This window comes from Macrobrachium rosenbergii, chromosome 37 (genome assembly GCF_040412425.1).
Source record: "Macrobrachium rosenbergii isolate ZJJX-2024 chromosome 37, ASM4041242v1, whole genome shotgun sequence".
NCBI lineage: Eukaryota > Metazoa > Arthropoda > Malacostraca > Decapoda > Palaemonidae > Macrobrachium > Macrobrachium rosenbergii.
In genome coordinates this window covers 19,684,037-19,699,366 of record NC_089777.1, presented here as the reverse complement: position 1 = coordinate 19,699,366, position 15,330 = coordinate 19,684,037, and the positions used below count along the sequence as shown (strand labels likewise).

The following is a 15,330-nucleotide window of genomic DNA, read 5'->3' as shown; positions in this document are numbered from 1 at the left end:
GTGCTTTTGTTTAACGCTTCGCCTGCCGGCTGTTTGAACGCGGAGGCCTATTTCGGGTCGGAAGTGAAGCTTATTTCCACTTTTTTTTTGGGGGGTGGGGTTTGAATGTGGAGGTTATTTCGGTTTTAACGTATGGCTTATTTTGGTTTGAATGTGGAGACTGTTTTGGCTTGACTGTGGAGACCGTTTTGGTTCGAATGTGGACATTATTTCCGTTTGAACGTGAAGACTATTTTGGTTTGAATGTGAAGACTATTTTGGCTTGAAAATGTGAAGACTATTTTGGCTTGATGTGAAGACTATTTTGGTTTGAATGTGAAGACTATTTTGGCTTGAAAATGTGAAGACTATTTTGGCTTGATGTGAAGACTATTTTGGTTTGAATGTGAAGACTACTTTGGCTTGATGTGAAGACTATTCTGGTTTGAATGTGAAGGCTATCTTGGTTTGAGTGTGAAGACTAATTTGGTTTTAATGTGAAGGCTATTTTGGTTTGAACGTATGGCTTATTTTGGTTTGAATGTGAAGACCATTTGGTATAATGTGAAGACTATTTTGGTTTGAATGTGAAGACTGTTTTGGCTTGAATGTGAAGATTATCTTGGTTTGAATGTGAAGACTATTTTGGTTTGAATGTGAAGATTACTTTAGTTTGAATGTGAAGACTATCTTGGTTTAAGTGTGCAGACTATTTTGGTTTGAGTGTGAAGATTATTTCAGTTTGAACGTATAGCTTATTTTCGTTTCAATGTGAAGAATATCTTGGTTTGAATGTGAAGACTATCTTGGTTTGAGTGCGAAGATTATTTTGGTTTGAATGTGAAGACTATCTTGGTTTGAATATGCAGCCTGTTTTGTGTTGAATGTGAAGACCATCTAGTTTGAACGTGCAGCCTATTTTGGTTGGAATGTGCTGCCCAATTTGGATTGAATGTGCGCTAATATTGGTTTGAACGCTCAGCCTATCTCAAAGTGAAGTTGTTTTTTTGTTTGTTACATTCACCCAATTTCGGTTTTAACATACAGCTTATGTTGGTTTGAAAGCACAATTTATTATGTTTTGAACATGCAATTCTCTCCAAGTCCACTTGCTATTGAAACTAATAGCTATGATGACATTAGATTCCAAAACATTTACTTCTTTCTGTGGCACAGCCAAATTTCAACCCAACACGTTTTCCTCAAACTTTGTAATTTAGTTAAAATCGTGCTGGCCTTGTGCCAGCACGGGCTCTTGCCCGAAGGCAGGTCGTAAGTACAGTACGGTGTCGAAGTGGATAAGAGGCCTGCTATGGACCTCTGAGCTCTTCCTAACAGAGATTAAGCTGGTAAGTTTAATTTTCAGGTACAATTTAATATTTACTGTAAAACGGTTTATTTTCCGGAGGTTAATTATACATATTTGTGAATACAAAATACAAAAACGTTCTTTGCGCGATAGCATTTGTTTTAGCTAATTTTTTTTTTTACCATCTGAAGCAACCTACCTATTCTATTTATTTTTTTCAAGCGTTCAAAATTTTCCCAAAATTCGCTTTCTATCGCTCGAAGACTAGTGAAACAATTTCATTTTGCAGCTGGCCTTAAAAATATCGAAAAAAAGGGAACTTACCCAATTTTTTTCAAGAGTTTATTTTTTATTTATTCAAGAATTTCTTGTTACATACTTCATTTAAATGACACCTCATCTAATAACATATTCTAAATTGACATCATCAACAGTAGCCTATTTATCAAAAGTATCTTATATTAAACTGTCTCCTGAAATTGTATTTATCTTTTAACACCTGAAAACCAATTTACCTCTTAGCAGAAATCCTACTTAAACAGAAAAGAAGAATCTGAAATTTCTAGACCAACTGAAAACGTTGAACGCTTATCAAATGCAGATAGTTACCGTCAGCTACAAAAAAAAAGAAAAAAAAAATCAGACCTATTTATCATTCCCGTATCACTGGAATTTATGATAGCCAATATTTCACGTCATTCCTGATGACCTATTGCTTGTTCCACTTGGAATGCAAAGCAATTGGAATGAGTGTGACTTATCTGTAGGTCGTTAAATCACATGAGAAATAAAATTTTGACAAAGTATTTATAGTAATGTGACTTTGAAATATGGAATCAAAAGACTGTTAAGATCTAGAAATGGGTTAATTTATCTCTGATATTCAAAATATGCTTATACAAGTCAGGAACCACAAGTACGTGATGCGAATTTCTGGAAATTAAAATCAAAATAGATTATTATTATTATTATTATTATTATTATTATTATTATTATTATTATTATTATTATTATTATTATTATTATTATTATTATTAATCAGAAGATGAAACGTATTCATATGGAACAAGCATACAGGGGCCATTGACTTTAAATTCAAACTTCCAAAGAATATGTTGTTCTTTTGAAAGAAGTTACAGAGGGCAGTATTAGAAAACAGAGACAAATAAAAAAAATTAATAAATAAATAGATAGGATTGTTAATACATTACTAAAAGTAGAGGCCTTGTTCTGCACATTTACCAAGATTTAGCACAAGAGACGCAATTGTGTATTTCCCCTTTCAGATAAGCTTAAGTATCACGTTACAGGTAACAAAATACTTGCTCCTTTGTATCCGACGTCTTACCAGAAGCACAGAACAGAATCTCAGCTGCGAGACGTGAGGCTTTCATCGCCTGTTCTTCGAACAAAGAAGTAGAGAAGAAGAAGAAGAAGAAGAAGAAGAAGAAGAAGAAGCCATGGCTCCCTGCTGCTGACTTCTTACTAGAAACACAGAGCAGAATCTCAGCTACGAAATGCAAGACTTCATCGCCTGTTCTTCCAACAAAGAAGAGGAGAGAAGAGGTAACGCAGAAGAGAGAAGGAGAAGAAGAAGGGGCCCGCTCATCCGCGACACCAGCGCCACCTGGAAATTAGTTTGGTCTCCGTCGACAACGGCAGCAGAAGAATATAACATGAGGCGTCGTCGGGGAAGTCGAGTCTCTCTACCAAATCCTGATACAGCTCTGGCGAACTAATCTGAATAATTTAACAAGGGTTGAATGGAATGTCGAGAAAGGGCAAAGGGCATATTAAGGGTGCGGATGCGTTGTGGTGGGGGAGGAAAAGGTGTGCGCCTGTGTTGGGGGAATTGTTGGAGGAGGAGGAGGAGAGATGAGGGAGATGGTGGTAGCAACAACAAGGGGTTGCAGGTTTTTCTTAAAGCAAATCTACTGGTAACCGTAGATCAGTGGAATCTCCTCTGGCAGACTCTGACATTTCTGAGACTTTTCCACTGGAAGCCTTCCATTCCAAGAGGGGATATTCATGAAGAAACTCCCTTTCACATGGGTTCGAATCTCACCCATACTATTCAGGAGACTTGAGGACAGTACTTAGCTCATTATATCACAAACTCTTCTAACTAGCATGCAAATTAGAAGACTGAAGAGAATACTTAGCTCATTATGCCCCACAGTCTTCTAACTAACTTAGGCTTGAATCCCCCTTAGAAGGCAGAATTTCTTTCTTCATTTCCTCCCGGAATTCAAGGCTTTCAGTGAAAAGTACATCCACATTTTAGGAAATAGAGAAGTTCAAAGGTCATTCACAATATCCTCCCTTTAAGAGACATTCAAAAACTACTTTAATTCCTCTAACTTGTTTTATAACTGTTCATGTATTCAGTACAACAGACTGAATTTTATTCCTGTGCGAGCAGCTGTGAACTCAGATTACGCAAACAAACAAGAACAAAGAAACAAAACAGCAAAAACAATCATTTCCGTTATCATTGTTTTTCGAGATATAGCCCACATTTTCTATACCCAATTCATCCCCTTTGTTCGCGACTTGGAAAACGGAAAAGATAAACATTTTATTATATATTTTATATTATACGTCCAACTATACCTTTACCATTTCCTCTGTGTAACAGATACAGATGACCTATGACCCGTTTCACCTGACCTGATTTCTCGCAATAGAGGCTGATTCACATTATAACATCACGTCGCGTCAAAGTACGTGAGAATTTCTTACATGTAATCAAACGGACTTCTTCACACCAGCACGTCCCGTCACCATCAAGCACACGGCATCCACCGTCACATCACAACACGTTTTCATGCAAAGAATATTTTGACGTGACGTGACGTGACGGTGCTTAAAATGCGAGTCTCTTCCCGCTAAATCTGAGGTTGGGCACGAACTGAACGGGATTGTGATGGGTAGTGGGAATACAAGGCACAGCTGATGGGACGGTGACGTGACGTGATGTGTCGGTGACGTGATCTTATGAATCGAAAGGACTAGAATCGTGTTTCAGATTTAATAAAACGTTGTAATGAAGACCAGACTACTGGTGTATTTCAGTTTTCTGTTAATTCGTATAAATTTTTTGGTTAATTCACAGTATAAATTTGGTTTATTTCTGTGCTTTTCAGCAATTCTTGTACTTTTACAGCATTAACTATTGTATTTCTGTATTTTGATGCATTTTTTTATTTTGCAGTACACTCTAGTGTATTTTTGTGTTTTTGTGCATTTTTGTTACTTTTACAGGACAAACGAGTGTATTTCCGTGTTTTAATGCATTTTTTGTTACTTAGACAGTAGAAACTAGTGTATTTCTTTGTTTTTATGCACTTTTTCTTGCTCATACAGTAAGAAATAGTGTACTTGTGTGTGCACTCTTTGTTACTTTTACAGTACAAACTAGTGTATTTTTGTGATTATATGCATTTTCGTTACTTTTACAGTAAAAGCTAGTGCATTTCTGTGCTTTTAAGCAATTGCTGTTGTTACTTTTACAGCACAAGTCAACAAATCAAAATTTCTTGACACAACAGGACACCACTAAAGATATTTCCCCTGAAAAGTGTCATGGTAATCTGAGACTAGACGGTAGCAGGCCCCCTCGTGACTGGAAAATGAAATTACTGTATGGTTTGATTAGTGCGTTATACCACTAAAGATAATTTGATCAGAGGATGTCGTGGTGGCCTGGGCTTCACGAAAGTAATGCCTCCTGGTGGCTTAATAGCGAATTGCTGATTTTAATCCATAAGTTAATCGAAGCCTCAAGATGAAAGATTACATAAATGTTCTTGTATAAGATCGAAATGGAACTGATACGCTGTTCTGAATAAAATCGCGGAATTGAACGTCTAATATTTGGCAATTTAGAATTATAATAATAATAATAATAATAATAATAATAATAATAATAATAATAATAATAATAATAAAGTTAATATGGTTTTTGGTAACAAAAAACTTAAAAATATCCAACTGGATATGTTTAAAGTTTCTTCATTTATTCTTGTTAGATTCAATGTTTACAGGAAAAATTTAAGGTTTAATAATAATAATAATAATAATAATAATAATAATAATAATAATAATAATAATAATAATAATAATAAAAAATAATAATGTGGTTTATGGTAATAAAAATAATAAAAGTTTCTTCATTTAACATTTCGGATTAAGTGTTTACAGAAAAATTTATTTTTATAATAATAATAATAATAATAATAATAATAATAATAATAATAATAATAATAATAATAATAATAATAATAATAATAAAACTCAAACATTTAAAATAATTAATAAAAATTATAATAATAATAATAATAATAATAAACTCAAACATTTAAAATAATTATGTTAGCATAATAATAATAATAATAATAATAATAATAATAATAATAATAATAATAATAATAATAATAATAATAATAATAATAAGGCGAAAAACTTAGCCAGTGCGCCTGAAAAAGGCTCCGTTGTTCGTGCACGAAAGCTGATTATTTACACGATAAACAGAAAACAATCAATTTCACGGGAAAACATTTTTGCCCTGTTTGCCCGCTAGTTATTATTGTTTGTTCGACTCACAGCGGAGTAGGGCCCGATCGTTTGATGCTTGGAGATTGAGTACGCCCTGGGCTTCTCTCTCTCTCTCTCTCTCTCTCTCTCTCTCTCTAGTATTAAGAGATAGAAGAATACTTCGTACTTTAAGTTTTTTCCTATAATAACACACTAAAAGGAATGTTAATAAAAAAATAGCCCTAAAGAAAACAGCAACATAATATATAAAATTCCATGTTTGGAATGCTCCTCTATTTATACTGGCCAATCTAGCAAAGATTTAGATGTACGTATTAAGCAACATAAGTATTCAGTCAAAACTGGACAAATATCCAATGCTATATTCATTCACTGAAGTGAAAACTCTCACAGGATAAATTGGATTGAAAGTTCAGTGATTGCCAGATCGAAAGATTTCTCTTCAAGAAATCTATTGGAGTCCGCTATTGTCCAGCTTACTTCCACCTGTAATTTTAACCTTAGCCCTGGCATGTGTTATTTGGACCCTTGTATTAGAAAAATGTTCAAGAATGACCTAAAAGATAAAATCACTGACTTAATTACAAATTAATTACCTTATATATATTTTCTATGTATTTGTATGTTTAATATTATTTTTTATTTGTAAAAATGTTCATCTTGCAAAAATTATTAATGTTTACAAAAAAGAGAATTATTTTGCTGTACTAATATTTTTTGGGTGGTCATTCACCCTCTTGTATTATCTTTTAACTGTCCTGTCCCTGCTTCTGAACGGTTGATCCTAATCCTTTGTAAATCCTCTTAAATATTTAACCCTGTTTTGGCAGTTCTACTAATTCTTCAATTGTGCTGGATTCCAGGTACATATTTTTCCTTTGTAATCCCCATCTGTCATTTATCTGAGCTTTCTTTGTAAACTTACTTTTATATTTCTTCAGTCTGCTAAGTAAAGGACGACAGAGTCAAAAGGCCTCGCAGCACTCCAGTGTTTCCCTTTCGTTCGTGGATTTTATCTTAATCTATATATTCATCACGTTCGATATTTTCGTGATTCAGTTACACACACACACACACACACACACACACACACACACATATATATATATATATATATATATATATATATATATATATATATATATATATACATACACACACATATATATATATATATATATATATATATATATATATATATATATATATATATATATATATATATATATACACACACACACACACACACACACACATATATATATATATATATATATATATATATATATATATATATATATATATATATATATATATATATATATATAATGTCCGCCTAAGCTTTCATTTACTATTAAACAGGCCCATGAAAAGTGTTTCAAAGCGTTTAGAGTGACATGAAATGCTTCACAGGTAATAATGCAAGCACTAGGCCACAAGCAAAAACCGCGGTGTTTCCCTTAGGAGCTGTGAATAGCGTTTGCTTTCAATAATTTCCATTTAGTAAAAAACAATATTTGTGCCTTTCAAAGCGCCCAGTAACACCATTTTGTGTGAAGGATACCATAAATCTGTCCATATTTTTCTTATCTATTGGATTTCTCGATCCAAACGCCGGGGACTGACAGTGAGCAATGCACGTAAAAAACAAGAAAAAATGGATATTTTGATATTAAGGTGGTGGCCTGAATAAAAATGGACATGAGTTAAGTTGTTGGATGGTTTCCTTTAAGTACTGGTTGTGTTACTGTAATACGAATGTGGCTCTCTGACGTGTGTAAATTTATAATAATAATAATAATAATGGAAGGAAAAACTCACAAGATTCCTGTGTATAACTCGTTTACTTTTAAATATTTACATATTACTTGAATCTCCAGTACTTTCAGGTCCTAACTGTGACCCTTTTTCAAGAGATTGCTGGGCCTTGAACCAGCCTTAGCTCATTCACATCTCTTGAAAAAAGGTCACAGTTAGGACCTGAAAGTACTCGAGATTCAAGTAGCATGTAAATATTTACAAGTAAACAAGTTATACACAGGAATCTTGTGGGTATCTCTTTCCATCTTCAGAGAAAACTGAAAGAAGTTTTTGTTTGATTAATAATAATAATAATAATAATAATAATAATAATAATAATAATAATAATAATAATAATAATAATAATAATAATCACTACAGCAATACTATTACTAATAAGAATAAAGTTACGGATTAAAACACTGATGAAAGCCAAACGTGAACATTTAAAATTAATAATAATAATAGCAAATGGAAAAGACGAATGTCTAGAAATTCTTTCATGAAAGATAAAACAGAACCAACAAAGCGAAATATGGCATCAATAAATTTGAGAAATATGAAAAAAAGAGAAATAGAGAGACTGGCGTGAGTAGACAGATATAAAGGAGAATATCAGACAGGGAAAATTAGTCTTATGATTTCAGCTGAGGTGAGGTTTGGGGATTACGATTTCTGAGGATTCCTTGGGATTCCTTGGACGAGGCTTCGATCCTTCAAGCAACTTCTTCAGAGGCGGCGCCTCCAGGAGCATCCGGAGACTGGCTGTCTTCAGAACTCCCCAACGAAGGGGAAGAAGAAGAAAAAAAAGGGAGGAAGACGAAGAAAACGAAGACGAATTCTCTGGAGACGAGCCAAGAAATGATGAGGAGTCCTCATCATTCTTCTGAAAGCGAAGAAGAAGAAGAAAAAGAAGAAGAAGAATCCGTTCCGAGGAAGACTCCAGCACCCACCGGGATTCCTTAGGAGTCCTCATTGAGGACTCCGAAGGAATCCCGCTCGCTCCTTCGGATACGTATCAAGGTCGTGGCAGATTCTAAAACTAGTCATAGTGAAAGCCAGAGTAAACGGTTAACATTTGCATAATGTTTGCCTTTCAAGTATTTGCATGGAATGTGTTTGTACTAGTGCTCATCGTTTGCGAAATATACCTGTCGATCGAGGAGGATTTACTCAACTTACTTCGCGCTCGAGCAATTACTGGACGCTTACAGGAAACTCTTCATCATGCCGTCGTCGCCGAGTCTTGTAGCCCAGAGGTCGTGGAAACGCGACCGCACAGCGGAGGCATTGACACGTCAGCCTTTGCCGGTGCCGTCCCTTGGATGGTCTTGATGGCAGGGGCCTTGGCGTTGCCCTTTGCTGTTTACTGGACGTTTACACTCATTGGATGCGATGACCTTGACTGTGAAGAAGACGACCTGGAAGTGCCCGCTTTGGATGTAACTCTGGAAACCGAAGATTTCGAAACCTCGGATGAGCAGAAGGAGGAGGAGGAGGAAGAACAACAAATTTTTGAAACTGAAATACTCGACAGCTCTGATGATGAGGAAGAAGAAGAACTGGAAGACATAAACCAAGAACCTCAGTTGCCGAGACAACATCCACAACAACTGGATAAGGAAAAACAGGCCTCAGCAAAGGAACTGGAAATCTGTCAAGTTCACGGAGGACCACAACTGGAACGCCTGTTGGACGAAGCAAATAAAGAGATTGCGTGGCTTCAAAAGCAAATTTTGGACAAGGATCTTCTGCTCGAACAGAAAGCAGCTGAGGGAACAGAACTGACAAGAGAAATCGAACATCTGAACACTGAAAAGGAACAAGTGCAAGCTGAAAAACGCAAGTTGCAAGATGATTATGAACTGGTTTTAAGCCGAGATGATGCCCTGGAAACCTTACAAAAGCAACTGACGGATAACATAGCGTCTCTGGAGAATCAACTGCAAGAGAAAGATCACTTGTTAAGGAAAAGAGACGACGAAGAAAGAAAATTACGAAGTGTCTTCCAGCAAATGATGGTACAGAAAGACAGAGAACTGGAGGTTGCTTCTGACAAGGCCAACAAACTGGACCTCAGACTGAAGGAAATCGAAGCAAACAATCAAGCGCTTGCTTCAGAGAGGGACTGTTTTAAGAGGGCAAATGAAGAGAAGGAGAGGGAAGTAAACCATCAGCAGGAATTACTGGTACGTAGAGCAATAGAAGCTGAGAAGGACCAGTTACACCTGGGAGTACTAGAAAATCAAATTCTGGACATGAAAGAGGACAACATGGCTCTCCAACGACAACTGGAGTCAGAACTTGATGTCATGAGGAACTGGGTATCTGAACTAGGAGGCGAAAATACCTTGATTAAGCAAGATTTGAGAGACAGATGCCTGGATATCACTTTACTCAAGAAGCAGTTAGGAGACGAACAAGAGAAGGCCCATATTCTAAAAGAAGAAGTCCAGGCCATGAAGAACTGGGTCACAGATTTAGGAGCCGAAAATATCACGCTTAAGGAAGTGCTAGAACGTGCAGAAGGAGAGATCTGCTCTTTGAAGAAGGCAGAAAGTATAAACCTCCGTGAGCTTGAACAACTTAGGAAAGAATGTGAAAGATTGAGAGAAAAGTGTACGATACAAGAGGAGAATATAATTAAAGAACGAAAACGTGCCAGGGAGCACCTAAGGACGCAGGAGGAAGAACTCAGAAATCAGGATAAGTATATGCTAATGACGCTCCTCCATGGGACTGCTCAGAGGAACTTCCATCTGGAACACATTGCACTGGACTGTAGAAACAAAAGCCTGGACAACAACCGCGAAGAAGAGGACCCAGACAAGACGAGTGAGGAAAAGGACCTACTTGACCAAGTGCAAAAGTTAGAGGAGGAACAGCACAGGATGTACCGCAATGCCCAACAAGAGAAGGACGACTACGGGAAGCAGTGGGCAGTCCTAACCCAGATGGTTGAGGATCTAATACAAGGAGACGAACGAAAGAATTCCTGAGGATGCCCAACTCGTGGCAGCTGTTCAGAAGGGACAGACAGCAGATGTGATCGCAATGCCAGCCACCTATAGCTGATGGAGGAATTTTGGCTGGCTTGCGCAACAGGAAGGATGCAGGGCTTGAGACATCTGAAGGGCAGTGTGGATGAGTCACAGGTTGACTTGACGGTTGCAGGGTCGAAGATGCACCTCTGGTGGCATGGGAGGGAATCCTTGATCCTTCCTAGGTTCCTTTGGAGGCGTCCCCCCACGCCTTCCAAGGACCCTAGGAAGGCATTCCCCCACACAACTTCCGAGGTTCCTCTGAGGGTGTTCCCCCGCACCTTCAGAGGTTCCTCTGAAAGTGTTCCGCCACAACTTCCGAGGTTCCTCTAAAGGTGTTCCCCCACACCTTCTGAGGTTCCTCTGAAGGTGTGGCTGGGGTCCTCCCTAGCTGCCTTTGGTGTGACTTCGACAAGGCAGTTGTCAGGCCAGTCAGTGACCCATTCATTTGGCTCTCATAATTGTCTGGAATTCGTCAGTTGAGTTCGTCTCCTTATGGAAATCAGTAGCTGTCAGGAACGCTTAAGGGTGGGTATACCAGTTCGAGACATAGGCAACTTTGCCTCTATCACTGAAACTGGATTTCTGCCCACCTTTTGGATGGTGGCCTGTCTCCGTAAGGAAATCAGTAGCTCTCAGGGCCACTTAAGGGTGGGTATACCAGTTCGAGACATAGGCAACTTTGCCTCTGTCATCAAAACTGGATTTCTGCCCACCTCTTGGATGGTGGCCTGTCTCCTTAAGGAAATCAGTAGCTGTAAGGCCCACTAAGGGTGGGTATACCAGTTCCAGACATAGGCAACTTTGTCTCTGTCATCGAAACTGGATTTCTGCCCACCTTTTGGATGGTGGCCTGTCTCCTTAAGGAAATCAGTAGCTGTCAGGGCCACTTAAGGTTGGGTATACCAGCTCGAGACATAGGCAACTTTGTCTCTGTCATCGAAACTGGATTTCTGCCCACCTTTTGGATGGTGGCCTGTCTCCTTAAGGAAATCAGTAGCTGTAAGGGCCACTTAAGGGTGGGTATACCAGTTCGAGACATAGGCAACTTTGCCTCTGTCATCAAAACTGGATTTCTGCCCACCTCTTGGATGGTGGCCTGTCTCCTTAAGGAAATCAGTAGCTGTCAGGCACGCTTAAGGGTGGGTATACCAGTTCGAGACATAGGCAACTTTGCCACGGTCATCAAAACTGGATTTCTGCCCACCCCTTGGATGGTGGCCTGTCTCCTTAAGGAAATCAGTAGCTGTAAGGCCCACTTAAGGGTTGGTATACCAGTTTGAGACATAGGCAACTTTGTCTCTGTCATCGAAACTGGATTTCTGCCCACCTTTTGGATGGTGGCCTGTCTCCTTAAGGAAATCAGTAGCTGTCAGGGCCACTTAAGGTTGGGTATACCAGTTTGAGACATAGGCAACTTTGTCTCTGTCATCAAAACTGGATTTCTGCCCACCTTTTGGATGGTGGCCTGTCTCCTTAAGGAAATCAGTAGCTGTCAGGGCCACTTAAGGTTGGGTATACCAGTTCGAGACATAGGCAACTTTGTCTCTGTCATCAAAACTGGATTTCTGCCCACCTCTTGGATGGTGGCCTGTCTCCTTAAGGAAATCAGTAGCTGTCAGGGCCACTTTAGGTTGGGTATACCAGTTCGAGACATAGGCAACTTTGCCTCTGTCATCAAAACTGGATTTCTGCCCACCTCTTGGATGGTGGCCTGTCTCCTTAAGGAAATCAGTAGCTGTAAGGCCCACTTAAGGGTGGGTATACCAGTTCGAGACATAGGCAACTTTGTCTCTGTCATCGAAACTGGATTGCTGCCCACCTCTTGGATGGTGGCCTGTCTCCTTAAGGAAATCAGTAGCTGTCAGGGCCACTTAAGGTGGGTATACCAGTTCGAGACATAGGCAACTTTGCCTCTGTCATCAAAATTGGATTTCTGCCCACCTCTTGGATGGTGGCCTGTCTCCTTAAGGAAACCAGTAGCTGTAGGGCCCACTTAAGGGTGGGTATACCAGTTCCAGACATAGGCAACTTTGCCTCTGTCATCAAAACTGGATTTCTGCCCACTTTTTGGATGGTGGCCTGTCTCCTTAAGGAAATCAGTAGCTGTCAGGCCCACTTAAGGGTGGGTATACCAGTTCCAGACATAGGCAACTTTGCCTCTGTCATCAAAACTGGATTTCTGCCCACCTTTTGGATGGTGGCCTGTCTCCTTAAGGAAATCAGTAGCTGTCAGGGCCACTTAAGGGTGGGTATACCAGTTTGAGATATAGGCAACTTTGCCTCTGTCATCAAAACTGGATTTCTGCCCACCTCTTGGATGGTGGCCTGTCTCCTTAAGGAAATCAGTAGCTGTCAGGGCCACTTAAGGTTGGGTATACCAGTTCGAGACATAGGCAACTTTGTCTCTGTCATCAAAACTATATTTCTGCTCACCTTTTGGATGGTGGCCTGTCTCCTTAAGGAAATCAGTAGCTGTCAGGGCCACTTAAGGTTGGGTATACCAGTTCGAGACATAGGCAACTTTGCCTCTGTCATCAAAACTGGATTTCTGCCCACCTCTTGGATGGTGGCCTGTCTCCTTAAGGAAATCAGTAGCTGTAAGGCCCACTTAAGGGTGGGTATACCAGTTCGAGACATAGGCAACTTTGTCTCTGTTATCGAAACTGGATTTCTGCCCACCTTTTGGATGGTGGCCTGTCTCCTTAAGGAAATCAGTAGCTGTAAGGGCCACTTAAGGGTGGGTATACCAGTTCGAGACATAGGCAACTTTGCCTCTGTCATCAAAACTGGATTTCTGCCCACCTCTTGGATGGTGGCCTGTCTCCTTAAGGAAATCAGTAGCTGTAGGGGCCACTTAAGGGTGGGTATACCGGTTCCAGACATAGGCAACTTTGCCTCTGTCATCAAAACTGGATTTCTGCCCACTTTTTGGATGGTGGCCTATCTCCTTAAGGAAATCAGTAGCTGTCAGGCCCACTTAAGGGTGGGTATACCAGTTCGAGACATAGGCAACTTTGTCTCTGTCATCGAAACTGGATTTCTGCCCACCTTTTGGATGGTGGCCTGTCTCCTTAAGGAAATCAGTAGCTGTCAGGCCCACTTAAGGGTGGGTATACCAGTTTGAGACATAGGCAACTTTGTCTCTGTCATCAAAACTGGATTTCTGCCCACCTTTTGGATGGTGGCCTATCTCCTTAAGGAAATCAGTAGCTGTAAGGGCCACTTAAGGGTGGGTATACCAGTTCGAGACATAGGCAACTTTGCCTCTGTCATCAAAACTGGATTTCTGCCCACCTCTTGGATGGTGGCCTATCTCCTTAAGGAAATCAGTAGCTGTAAGGGCCACTTAAGGGTGGGTATACCAGTTCGAGACATAGGCAACTTTGCCTCTGTCATCAAAACTGGATTTCTGCCCACCTTTTGGATGGTGGCCTATCTCCTTAAGGAAACCAGTAGCTGTAAGGTCCACTTAAGGGTGGGTATACCAGTTCGAAACATAGGCAACTTTGCCTCTGTCATCGAAACTGGATTTCTGCCCACCTCTTGGATGGTGGCCTGTCTCCTTAAGGAAATCAGTAGCTGTAAGGCCCACTTAAGGGAGGGTATACCAGTTCGAGAAATAGGCAACTTTGTCTCTGTCATCAAAACTGGATTTCTGCCCACCTCTTGGATGGTGGCCTGTCTCCTTAAGGAAATCAGTAGCTGTAAGGCCCACTTTAGGGTGGGTATACCAGTTCAAGACATAGGTAACTTTGCTTCTGTCATCAAAACTGGATTTCTGCCTACCTTTTGGATGGTGGTCTATCTCCTTAAGGAAATCAGTAGCTGTAAGGCCCACTTAAGGGTGGGTATAACAGTTCTAGACATAGGCAACTTTGCCTCTGTCATCAAAACTGGATTTCTGCCCACCTTTTGGATGGTGGCCTGTCTCCTTAAGGAAATCAGTAGCTGTAAGGCCCACTTAAGGGTGGGTATACCAGTTCGAGACATAGGCAACTTTGCCTCTGTCATCGAAACTGGATTTCTGCCCACCTTTTGGATGGTGGCCTGTCTCCTTAAGGAAATCAGTAGCTGTAAGGCCCAGTTAAGGGTGGGTATACCAGTTCTAGACATAGGCAACTTTGCCTCTGTCATCAAAACTGGATTTCTGCCCACCTTTTGGATGGTCGCCTATCTCCTTAAGGAAATCAGTAGCTGTAAGGCCCACTTAAGGGTGGGTATACCAGTTCGAGACATAAGCAACTTTGCCTCTGTCATCAAAACTGGATTTCTGCCCACCTTTTGGATGGTCGCCTATCTCCTTAAGGAAATCAGTAGCTGTAAGACCCACTTAAGGGTGGGTATACCAGTTCTAGACATAGGCAACTTTGCCTCTGTCATCAAAACTGGATTTCTGCCCACCTTTTGGATAGTCGCCTATCTCCTTAAGGAAATCAGTAGCTGTAAGGCCCACTTATGGGTGGGTATACCAGTTTGAGATGTAGGCAACTTTGCCTCTGTCATTGAAACTGGATTTCTGCCCACCTTTTGGATGGTGGCCTGTCTCCTTAAGGAAACCAGTAGCTGCCAGGCATACTTAAGGGTGGGTATACCAGTTCGAGACATAGGCAACTTTGTCTCTGTCATCAAAACTGGATTTCT

At 39.8% G+C, this 15,330-nt stretch overlaps 2 protein-coding genes across 4 annotated transcripts in view; one reads left to right on the top strand and one right to left on the bottom strand.

Annotated features, from left to right (window-relative positions):
• Positions 1 to 15,330, bottom strand: part of LOC136825386 (irregular chiasm C-roughest protein-like) — a 265,139-nt gene that overhangs the window by 104,942 nt on the left and 144,867 nt on the right. The gene's annotated exons all lie outside the window — the stretch shown is intronic.
• On the top strand, positions 8,731 to 10,644 carry LOC136825176 (trichohyalin-like). The gene has a single exon (XM_067081201.1). It carries the CDS (start codon positions 8,731 to 8,733, stop codon positions 10,642 to 10,644), a length of 1,914 nt encoding a protein of 637 aa, XP_066937302.1.

Coding starts and splice junctions, on each gene's coding strand:
- LOC136825176 (XM_067081201.1), top strand. CDS start 8,731: ATGTTTGCCTTTCAAGTATTTGCATGGAATGTGTTTGTACTAGTGCTC.